Genomic DNA, 12,712 nt, shown 5'->3' with positions numbered 1-12,712 from the left:
AATAAAGTGAAAGTAAATAACAACTGTCTAAGTTCAACATCTTTTATGTCTTGACGTCAATGGTCAGTGTGTAGGTATTATCTTTAGAACTTTGTTAATTGCAAAGAAACTTGTGTCTGTTTTATGGTTTTGTATTTCCAATGATGTTATAAATGAGAGTTTAAGTTCGTCAGTACGCAATTAAGAATAAAAGTACTTAATTACTGGCCACTGTATGAGGTCAGCATGTCTGATAGATCTTTATCGATCTTCTCGTGTCAACCACATATAACACAATTTACACATAAACCAGTTTGACCGACTTTGATTCGCAGTGTGTTTCTTGTTTACATGGCTTTACATCACTTTCACTCACTGTGGGTGGCAATTCATTTTCGTCAAATTTTAAATTTTGATCAGTGCGCATGCTTCAAAGTCACGAACACAAAAGATTTGGTCCTGTAAGAGTTACCCCCGAAATTAAATTCAACCTAAAGTGAAACTTCATATAAACAGCCGCCCTTTTCACAGCCATGTGAAATTTTAATCCACTTCATATAAGCATCCTCTTAGACGTTATTCTACGACAGATTAGAAAGAACAGTATATACGAAAATAGAAAGATTTAATCTTAACAACTACGAAAATGAGGTCAAGCAACATATTTAATTAAGACATAAGCAATACGACACCAGCAGACATTTATTATCAAATAGTAATCCAGTAACGCTATAAATGCCCCCATTAAACTATAATGTTTTGCGAGAAAATTCTGGAAATAATGTTTTGTAATTGAAAAATTTTAGGACGACAGCGGAGTGTCAGTGAATTCAAGCACCAGACAGTAATTAAAACAAAACAAAACCAAGGACATAGAGAGAGGGATAGCTGGATTGTTGCATTTTTGTAAATGATGTACTTTTTAACGTTTTACCTTCTTTGTCTCGACATAATTTCAATTATAGGGAACGGGATAGGAAAATATATTCTTTTTTTCTGTCAACATGTGCTCTATGGAGATAGAAAAACAAACTTAAAAGTGAGTACCGCTACATAACAGTTTGATTATATTAAAAAGTAATAAAAAAAGTTTAATTTTGGTCATATTTGCACAGATCAAACGAAAGTAAATGGTTCTGTAAAAAAAACTGTCATTTCCGCAAAGGAAATATCATGACATAAAAAAAAATATTGGGCCAAGTCAAGGAATATATAAATCATCATTGATCATCAAAATGAGAATTTTGAATCTCCACAAACATACCTGATATCTCGAAAAGTTAAGTTTTCAAGAGAATGAATACTCCCACGTCCTTTTTATATAAACAATCTAAGATTTCGAAGTTCATCTAAGATGCTCTCATCTTTGGTATTTTGTGAATAACTAATAGGGGATTCTTGCATGGTAACTAAACATTGTCTTGTAGCCAGCTTTAAATAAGTTATAAAACATCTTTCTACGGGCAATAAAGCAGGAACTGTCAGAAGCGTGTGAACATAGCAATAACAGTAGGAACAGATGAAAAGTGCATTTTAGTGAATCCATTAATACCTGAACTATGGATTCACAAAACATTTGATACACGATGACGATTATAAATGATGACTCCATGGAGATTATTTACATTCCTTGTAGGTATCCATCCTCTCATGAATTTTAAGCGTACACTTAAGTGCTGGAAAGTTCATGCCTGTGTTTGAGCATCCAACCGACACACTTAGTCAGAAAAGTATGTTCGTTGTTTTTTATACTGTCTTTTTTTAAATCTGATTTACTCGATGGCATCTAAGCAGAAGCTTACCTTTTTACGACTGTTGAACATTGTCAATACAAACAAAAACTAGAAACATTTGATCAAATGATTCACGTGGTTTTTTGCAATCAATATGGACACTAATCAAGCTTAAAAATGAGAAAGATGAGGACTTATGGAGGTCGATGGTGGTGTTGAAGGTATATATTGCCGAACACGATAAGACTACATCTCCTACAGATGATCATACAAAAAGTGCTGCACATTATTCATATGATAATATAGGGAGAGAATAAAGCAAAATAACAACAAACCTAAAACATTATAAGCCATGTTCTTTAACGTCGCGTATTATAATTAAATTAAATAATTGGCATCAGATCATTTTGAGCCCAAACGCACGCCTGAACATTTTATTTTGGTTTCACTTAAGTTTAAATAGACAGAGATATGTGTTAAAAACAAATACGTATGTAAAAACAACAAATTCAAGACACTTTGACGCTTCCATTTGAAAATGACGTTTTTAAAAATTAATAATAATAATAATAACGGTTATATTTCAGCTCCATAAATGTACTAAATGGCTCTTCTTCTGAAATAATATATGATATTCGTATGTGCATGTACCACCATTTTTATGGAAAATTCTTTAGTTATTTACAGAATAGAGCAATGTTTCTGAATAGTGAAGAAAGTAGAACCCAAAACGTAGATACAGCATCATGGAGAATTCGTACAGGAAAAGATGTTTGAAATAAATAAACTTGGACGCGACGTAAATGGTAAGAAGCTACAGTAAAAGAAAGTGACAGAAACAGAAAATAATAAGAAAAGTAACAGAAACAGAAAACAATGAAAAAAAGAGACAAGCAATAAAAGTTACTACAACAGATTGAGAAAAAAATGGTCGCCATGTTACTGTAGTAGTAGTAGCGTGGCTGAAATTAGACAGAATGGAGCAGTCTGAACGTATAAGCTTGCGTGCATTTTTGACACAATTGATGGATACAATACTGACTCGGAGGTCTCAATACAGCTATTTCCATATCCATTTTACCGTGAATGGAAACGCTGTATTTTTAAAACGAGGCAAGTTTTACGAGTTCTGTAAGCAAACAGGCGCTCGCAGTGAAACAGTGCCTCCAGCTTCATAATTAAGTTGAATTTGAAATTATTTATGGATGGTTAAGTTCACAGTTTTTTCAGATGTGGTATTTAAGGTTGCTTTAGTGTTAAAACAAACTATTTAAAGCCCCAAACCGTCGTTATTTTTGGTGGCTAGCTGTAGCTATGCATATCTCAAGATTATGTGCCTTAGCATTTTCAGCTGAACGATGTGCATAAAATAATGTAAACTTTTTTCAGGAAATCAAAGCTCCTGAAAACCAATTACAATTGCTTAAAAAAGTTTAACTAGCATAGTCATATGTGGCAGTAGCTATTGGTGCTGACTTGCATGCAGGAAAGTAAGCTCGACAACATCAAGAACATAAGCAAGGATAAATAATCTAGAAAAATTAAATTATTACAACTGTTGGGTTCATTTGCAGAACACATGAGATTTGTCATGGAATATTATATCATGTCTTCTTCGTGTTCCGAAAAATGATGCCAGACTATATATCAGTTGCCGCCTTAAAAACGTGATGTCAGCTGCTAAGTAACGTAATTGTGCAGATGAATTGGTAATTGCAAAGTTAAATAGAGATTGCTTTTGTGGTCTTCGCCCTGAAACAGAAAATTAAAGGAAGCCCTTATTACCTGCGAATTATCTATGATGGAGGAAAATTGTTCGTAAAATGCATATAAATTCAACAGATCGTTTCTTAAATCATTTTTCGACTTGGGAAATAATCCTGGAACGCACACCATGTCTTTAAGCTTATTAAATGGTTTAATGGCCACCATCCATCCCACTGCAATCCAACAGCTGCTTCTCCTTGGCAGCGACTACTTTCTCACGGATAAAGGAAAATACTTTTGTCTTAACTGATAGGTTGAACAATGTTGCAAATTGCACTGGAACGCAAACTTATAATCAGAACAATTGAAATTCAGCTTGGCAAGAGTTTTTGCTATCTCAGTTAAAAATTACAAGCTCTCTCAAATAAACGGTTATTTTGTGGAAAGGTGATAAGATGTTATAATACGACGGATTAAAAAGACGTCTAAGACTTAATTTACACTTCGCAGACTTCAAATTGTATAAACCACACATGCTTTATAAATAGGTGTATAATATTGTTTTTCCAACTACTTAACAAAGTAAATATAGGAATCCGAATGCTGAATCCGGCTAAGCAGGAAACAATGGAAAGCCACAAATCTAAAATTCAACTTAACAAAGCAGAAACTTTGAATGTTTATAGTTGCATGAAAGAATAATATAAATGGTGAATTGTTGTATTTCTATTAGCCATCTCTTTATGCATTAGGTCTCTATAATAATAGCCGTCGTCTGTCTGTCTCTGCGCGGACCCCCGCTGAGTTAGAAAATCATGTTACGGAAACACGAATATCAAATGCGATATATTTTTGTCCACTTTGTTGCCACGGGTAAGTTTAAAGGACGGGCGAACCCGTGGATATTTCCACGGGCAACGACTAGTGTCCAATATTAGTTCCGTTGAGTCCTTGCTTTACAAAAAGCCAAATAGAACATATTGTATGTGGCTTTTAAAAGACGCCGAATCCAGCCTGAGTTAGCACAACTCGCGAAGGTTCATTTAAGCAGTATGTGTACTTGATTTGAACCAACCTACTTTGGTCTCAATTGGTTTACAACGTCTGTATTGCTTTTCTGGAAAAAACGTCCCTCGCCAACCGCAAACCCAGTACCAATAGTCTGTTTTATATGAGGACGAAAGACCAGCGAATCAAGGTTGGCCCTTTTTGAGTATAATCCTTATAGATAAATTTCATCAGATAAACATATTTGTCGGATAAAACTTTAATCACATGCCAAATATTTTAATTTTAACCGACAGATTATAGATTAGTTGCGGCGTGGCGAATTTTTTTTCTTAAATGATTGTGAGTAACCTTGATGGTTGGAAGTAACTCAATCGATTGTGATTAATAACTTAGAAATTTTCCTCTAATTCGGATTTTCAGTGATGGTTGCAAGTAACTTAGAAAAAAGAATGACCCGTGATGAACTCTGATTTTCGGCACTATCGATCCTTTTTCATTTAGTTTCTTTTCTTTGGTTTTGAGCATGTTATTAACGTGGATTTTTATTAGCTGTGATATTTTTTTTAACTTTCAAGAGAGGAGATTAGTTGCGATATTTAATACACCTTTTTTCCTACCGATAGTCAAAGAGAGAAGTTTTACCGCTTGAAGTACCAATGGCTGCTAAAGAGTTGTTTGACATCGATATGTGAAAATATGCATTCACAATTTTGCCCAACAATACGTTGGCTATACTTGTATAGTTTTATTCAATAGATGGAATGAAAAAACTTCTCACAGGTAATTTTTTTTTGCATAAGTGGACGTATTTTTTCTATTGTCATGATATTCATGTGTAATTTGGGAATTAACTTTAATGTTACCGATGATACTTTTGAAATAGCAGGAACTAATAGTGTGCTTGATGACAGTATATATAGTAATATGACTTTCGGATTCATTGAAAGTTGAGGACCTGTTTTGTGTTAGCAACGATAATAAACACGTGCTGAACATTCATTTTTTCGCTCGGATAAGTTTGTGTTAGCTTTCTCAACGCTTCGTTTGTTTTTATGTTGTACGATGCAACAAATTTTCCCACATCTTCCACACTAACTAGTCGACAATAAATATAAGCCTTTAACTTACTCACAACGCCCTCTATTCATTTAACTTTGTATTCTTTCTTCAAGGCATGCAAAAAGTTCTTCAGTATTTTTACCACCTCTGAACTGATTTTTAATCGCATTTAAACAAAACAACGCATCTTCGTGATCAGCCACGTTCTTTTGTAATGATATGTTACTTCTAACCATAAGGATTCATCCGAAATAATATCGGAATATCAGATTGACTTCCAAGTTACTTCTTATAATCGATTGAGTTACTTCCAACCATCACTGGTTACTTCCAACCAGCAAAGTCACTTCCAACCATTTAAGGAAAAAAATCGCTGAAGCGTGACTTAATGTTTTGATTTTGCATCGAGAATAATGGATATGCACGCGCATGTTTGCAGGCATAATATATAAACAACATATCAGGGCGATCGATAATATCAAGGAAAAAGAAAACACTGACACTAAGATTGGTAATGCCTGCTCTTATGCAAATTTCAATACATTGTTAATCTTATGTCCCTACAAATATACAAATTAGCCTAAAAAAATTATATTTTATTTTTCACAATTCTCCATTTTTTAGCTGCAAAAAAATAACATCGTTTTGAACACTGACACTGAAGTTGGGAATGTCTGCTTATAAAACAGAGAAGATAATAGTTAAGAAAAACCAATTCCTATGTATTTTTATTTTTATATTCCTATAAACATATAAATTAGCGTAAATAGCCAATTTGGCCTATGTGGTGCTTCTTTTCTTGCCTGTCAGAATGCGCGCGCATATCCGAAACTTTGTAAACATTCGCAATTCGTCAATTTTCTGACAAGATGATACACTAACATTTATATTGAACATAAAAAACCATTGACAACCATAGAGTCATATGATTCCCAAATCAATGAAAATTAATACTTAATAAACTTTAATGATATAAACTCTAGACGGCGTAAAAAAATAAAAATATAACAGTCAAAATGTTGGCAAGGTAAGTAAGTAACTGTGAGGCTAGTCGTGTTAAAACCAAACGTTAATTCGTTGAAATGTTAAAAGGATTTATCTTTCAGAAGATTTTATATTTTATTTTTCACCATTCTCTATTTTTTAGCTGCAAAACACATAAAACATACTTTTAAAATAAATACCATTATTTTCTTTCCACCTTCGAAGTTAAAGTTAACAAAAAAACAATAAAGCAGGTTGCATGTAAATTAAAACACGTTTTAGCGACTTAATACAGAACAAATTTAACTGTTAAAACTCCTGTATAAACCCTTTAAGCCCTTAATATTCATTTGTCGTGCATGTAAACCCAGCTTTATAAACCCTTTAAGTGCTTAATACATTTTTGTCGTGCATGTAAACCCAGCTTTATAAACTATTTAAGACATTTTAATTGAGACTAAGAATTGCAAACGTATTATTCATACGATGTTAATATAAATTTTATGTATATTCAAAAAAACATTGCATGTTACCTTTAATCTGCTTTTGAAAAAAACTTTCAATTCACATTAGTTAGAAATAATTATTATATACAGGCAGACTTCCACTTTCAAGTTTCTTGGCAGGAACGGAAACGGGGGAAAAAACACGTGATTTTTTCTCTTTTCCGAAAAAGTTCAATCAAATTTGAGTTTTTCCCGAGAGCTTCCAGGATGGGAAATAGATTTCCAATCAGGTCCTGTCAATTTTGCTAACTCAGCAAAACAATAAATTCAAGATGGCGTCGCAGTACGAGTACGAAGCCGATAACTTCACAGATAATTAGATCTCAACCGAAGATACCTTCGTTCAAGAAAACGAACAATATTTACGTGGTATTTCTAACGGTGATTTAATACTCAGTCCAATCTGGGATGCAACTGTTGTAAATGTATTAAAAGAAATCGAAAGTAAAGATGAACGAAAAAATTGGGAAGTTGAACTGATCGAGGAAGTAAGAAACTATACCTGTTTGTAGAATTTGACGAGACAAAAAGTGCCATAACTGTAATAAATACAAAGTTCATTGGCTCAACTTTTGAAAAAAAGCCGCCATATTTGTTTACATTTTTTCCCCGCCATTTTTTTTCAATGGATTTAATTAAATTTTCCCGTTCCCGTCTGTCCTTATCCAGTTCCTGTTCCTGTCAAAAAACTTGGAAGTGGAAGTCCGCCTTAAGTTTCAACTGACAAGGTATGTCCGTAAGATTATTTCAATAAAGTTCCTATTGTTAAATTTAAATCCTTAATTTGGCAATGTTATTCGCACTTTTAGAGCTACATTTTCGATTTTGTTTTTTTTAACTTGGTGTTAATTCTCACTTGGATACATAACACGTTTGCATTGTCGACACCATCGAAATTTCTCCATCATTAAGTCAGATACAAGATTCAATGGCACTGTGGAAAAATCTCTAGATGGTGTGACAAAATCTGAATGTGTTTTATCGTGTCTAACATGTGAAAGTTGCTCGTTTGTGAATTATCATCCAACGAATCTTGCGTGCGAGTTAATGAAAGCTGAAGGAAATGAAGCATTAGAAGTTGGATGGCAATTTTTGTCAACAAATTATGGAACGAGAAATGTAAGTGGTAATTGTAGCAATAGAGAGGAACAAGTTTGCTTTAACGAATACAACTAACAAAAAGATTTTAAAACAAATTATTTACATCATATAAACGCTATTTTATACATGAATGCTTAAAATAATAATTTCTTGTCTTAATAAAAAATAACTCCTTGCAGCATAACTATTATTTTTCATAGAGGGGACCTGTTTGTCGACCATTCAGTCCATGCGAACTTACAGAAGCATGTGTTGATACCTGCCTTGAAGACGATCAAGTAGGATACCAGTGCATACGTAAGTACTATCTACATCGACTTCACACACCCTAAATGTTTAACACATACTTAAAAAAAACACATTACAAAACATTACAAAATTTAAAAGAGGAAATATTTTTCTAATATATGTTACGAGGAACATTTATATCTGTTCCCTTCATAATGTATACAGTTGTAGCAAAACATAATCTCGTAAAGCAATGCTTTTACTTAACGAAGAATTGTGTTTTTATGCCTGTTTAAAAACTTTTTGCGAGCAACTTCTCTATTTTTGAAAATATTTTATCCATTTTTTTAATAGATTTAGCGTGTTCATAAAAGTCAAATCAAAAAGTCTTTTAAATTTTCCAGCCAATCAGTTTCAAAAAATACCTACTTTGTCTATGGCAGCATTTCCGATTCATTCTTCATACCCATTAAAGAACCTGCAAGATGGGCATGATAGTACGTACGCTGGAACTTTCCATGACAGCACAAGTCACTTTAGACTTGACTTCGGTATGGTAAAATTCATTTGATTTATAACAATTCGTTTGGTAACGACTGTCAGGAAAGCTGTAATCACGGTTGATGATAAATTCTGTTCATGGGTACCAGAAGTAGCTGATGTCAATTTTGTTGTAGAATGCAATTCAGTGTTATCAGGTCAACCAGTTGTCTTAACTCATCTGGATTCTTCGCAAGCGTTTTTGGTGAGCGAAATGCATTTTTACGGTGACGTTTAAAAAAGTCAAATAAAAAACACATCATTAATAAGTGCACTTCTTCTGTTTACTGAAATCTTAAAGTTTTTTCTCAAATTTCATGGAACAGTATATTTTGTGATTGGTTTTTTCGGTCTGTTAAATAACGAGCAGAAGTATTCTCCATCTTTTGGTGATGCCAGTACGTGCTGGGCGCAAGAAAAAATACTTTTATTTAATATAAAGAAGAATTAAATTACTTTGAGGTGTACATTTATGTTTATCGATCATTGCTACTGTAGAAATTTGAAAGATAGTCACTGCTTTAAGCTTGTCCAAAACAGAAGACCATTGGTAGAACAAATATTGTAAATATAAAACATTTCGTATGTAAGATTTTTTGAATAAAAATTGCCTACCTAGTATTCTTTTGTTAGCTTGATTTTGATCCTAAGTATGCCACTACCCAAGAGAGTGTTCCGAGAAAAATATTGGAAATATATCTGACATAACTTTAGGCAAGTGATGTATACAAAACTTAAAATAAATACGATTACACGTTTTTTTGAGAAATAAGTGAGGTTGCTTGCGTAAATCATTGTATTTGTTATACTCGGTAGTTTATTGTTCCATTCTAATTTATAAATCTCTACAAAGTCACAGGATGAGCTAATGATTCTTGGCAGTGTTGTTATCGTTCGATTGGTAGGGAGAATGGTCAAGACATTACTCGTGTTTACTTTTTAACTTACATATATACTTCTTTAAAACTGCGGGAGGGAGAGGACCCGTTGGAAAAATTTGTCTATAATTACTTGTAAATATTGTACTTCTTTTTAAATGGTTATCCTCTGTAAATATTCGTAACTAAAAAAAAAAATAATAATAATAATAAGTATGCTCATCTCTTTAATAATAGCCGTATTCTGTCTGTGTGTCCGCGAAAGCCGAGTCCCGTAACGGAAACACGAAATTTTTCAAATGTGCACCAATACCAAATGCGATATATTTTTCCCCACTTTGTTTTGACCGCTCGCGCGTAGAATACCATTCACAACGCCTGATTCTTTAAAAAAAAACAACAAGATTTTCGCGACCAGAAAGAATCCAAGATCTTCGCGGAACGAAGGCCATTTTGATAATGGTCGTGTTTGTGGTCAGTGTGTGAGGTTTGTAGGCCTGTTTGACTTTCTTATCTTCTAAAAGCCTTATATATTTGTAATATTTGTTTTCTGTTTGTTTTCAATGTTAGGATAAATATATTGTCACGTTTTTTAGCCACGTACAGATCTTAAACGCACCAGTTTTAGGATGTTTGGCTAGGAACGAAGATTAGCTAGCTATAGCTACTAGCTAGCTAGAGCCTCACTTATTGCTATTCTGTTTGGTATAAGAGCTTTTTATCCTAGCCAACATTTATTTTTATGTTGAGGCTGTGGCTATTTAAAAAGTGAAAGTATAAAAATGCAGTTTGGCTACAACAATATTCTTAAGCAATACATAATTTTTATGCTAAATGCAGTTAGCTAGCTAGGTATAGCTACATATTTTATAATTTTTCTGCAAACTTTTTCTGCAAATGAAATGGCTGAGCGATTGTTTTGGCTGGATGAGTAACGACAGGCTGTTCCCTGTGTTTTTATTTAAACCGAAGTTGCAATGAACATTTTTGGAAAAGGGTAATACGCCTTATGCGCCTGTTCAACTGTGTTTAACTGTACTAAGCGGTTAGCCCAGTGTTAAAAACAGACTGTTTTTTGTAAAAGGCTGTTACGCCTATGGGCATGTGCAAAACCGTTTACCTGTATATACTAAGGTCAGCCCACCACTGTGACAATTAATTTTTAAACTTTCTTGGGAATCACGCCTGGACTAACCGCTCAGCCCTGTGTCTGCGAGAAAGTTTTTTTCAAAAGGGTATTATTCCTATACGCTGTGCAACACGGTTTAACTGTACTAAGCGCTCAGCCCAGTGTCACGATTAATTTTTTAACTTGCGCAAAAAGTTATTCTGCAAAATGAAATAAAATTGACGATTGTTTTTGCTATGATGGAGTAACAACACTTTGTAAACTCTGTTTTTATATCAGTTATCGTTGCGGGAAAGTTATTTTTTGAAAAATATGTTACAGTCGCACACTATAATGGTGTATGCGCTTCAAAAGATTAACAACATACTGTATACCTGTACTAAAGCGCTCCACCTGATCGTGTGGGACAGTTTACGGCTCTTATTAAGCGCTCCACAGAGTGTTCAATGCCGGATCACACCTTTACTTGTGGCTTAACCCGGCGTTTCGACGCCGGGTTTCCCGGCTAGTCTATATTATAATACCCGTATACGTCTGTCCATCCGTCTGTCTGTCACGCAAAATGGTAGCTTAGCTGCGCAAGTAGCGAGACGCACGCAATATGCGGTATAACAAGGACGGGCGAACCCGTGGGTTTTTCCACGGTCTAACGACTATTTGTCTAATTTGTGCATACGTCTTAATCATTGATGTTTATTATTATTTACTAATATATATCGACTGTGGAAACTCTTAATTTTTTAAAAGGTTAAAACTTGCGATGGTGTATATGTTTTTCTTATCGCACACAATTCACATCTTATTACAATCAGTAAGTGTCTCCAACCCCTTTGACTGGGCACAATTTTTGGTGCGTCATTTAATAGAGTGCTGAAATGTTCTGATTTTTCCTACCTGTTATTGGGACTTTTAATAAAATAAATTTAATTCTTGAAACTTTTTTGTAGTAAGATATTTTATTGGTTATAATTATTTAATACATGTATGTTCGTTACGAGGTGGTTACTAAGGTGTTTCTAAGAATACAGTGAATCCTAGGGATAAATTACGGATCAGATTAAAAGCAATTATTTATACTCTAAAATGACGTCATTTCTAATTTCACTGAATTCATTATATTATTCCCCATACCCCCGGACATCTATAAATACCAAAATCAAAACGTGTACCATGTTTCATAACATGAAAATCCATCCTCGTCCCCAGAGCTCTTTGAGATTAAAACATGAAGATCAATATTTCTGATAAAACATTTTTTTAACTTCTATCGTTAATATAAGGAACGTTTTAACAAATATGACGTCTTTTTTTAACCTAATGACGTCATTAAAGTTTATTTTTTATATAAAATCGATTGTTTTCTTTCTACCAAATGTCTACCAAAATATACAGCCCTATTTGGGAAAATCGCATGTATGACGTCTATTTTAGGCATGACGTCCTTTCTGATCCCAATGACACAATTCAGCTGTTTAAATTAAGTCACATTTGAACCTACTTAGTATCAACCTAGTTACCTAACTTTATTCCGTACTTTGTCCGAATTTGCACTAAATTTTAATAGATTTATTTCTTGTTTTTATATTGTGAAACATTCGTAACCCTGAATAAATGTTTAACAACAATAACAACAACAAAATTAAATTTAAAAACAAGTGTCAACAGGAGAGAACGTTCTTATTGAAATGTTATCATGGGACTTGGTATAGAAGTTGTAAAGGCTGGCGTTGGTTCGACAAACTGAAAACTAGTAAATTAAATTTCTGAGAAAAGCTTTTATTAGATTCCATTAATAGTTGCGTTTCGCCATCGATGGATACAATTTTCCCAAAAGGGTTCATACCATGCTGTTCGTCA

The 12,712-nt window shown here is 33.7% G+C and overlaps 1 protein-coding gene across 2 annotated transcripts; it reads left to right on the top strand.

The window, feature by feature from the left end:
• Positions 1-4,794: 4,794 nt before the first annotated feature.
• Positions 4,795-8,879, top strand: LOC130629533 (uncharacterized). 2 transcript variants are annotated; one of them, XR_008981972.1, is made up of 3 exons: positions 4,795-8,098; positions 8,281-8,377; positions 8,663-8,801. XR_008981972.1 is itself a non-coding variant. In XM_057442779.1 (3 exons), the coding sequence occupies exons 1-3, from the start codon at positions 8,027-8,029 to the stop codon at positions 8,877-8,879; spliced, it is 336 nt and encodes a 111-aa protein (XP_057298762.1). In that variant the 5' UTR covers positions 4,795-8,026. The 2 variants fall into 2 exon arrangements, 1 of the variants encoding a protein (XP_057298762.1); XM_057442779.1 differs by having other exon boundaries at positions 8,713-8,879.
• The last annotated feature ends 3,833 nt before the right edge of the window (positions 8,880-12,712 follow it).

This window comes from Hydractinia symbiolongicarpus, chromosome 2 (assembly GCF_029227915.1).
Source record: "Hydractinia symbiolongicarpus strain clone_291-10 chromosome 2, HSymV2.1, whole genome shotgun sequence".
Taxonomy (NCBI): domain Eukaryota; kingdom Metazoa; phylum Cnidaria; class Hydrozoa; order Anthoathecata; family Hydractiniidae; genus Hydractinia; species Hydractinia symbiolongicarpus.
Note: the sequence above shows the minus strand (reverse complement) of the source record. Positions and strands in the feature narration are given on the sequence as shown.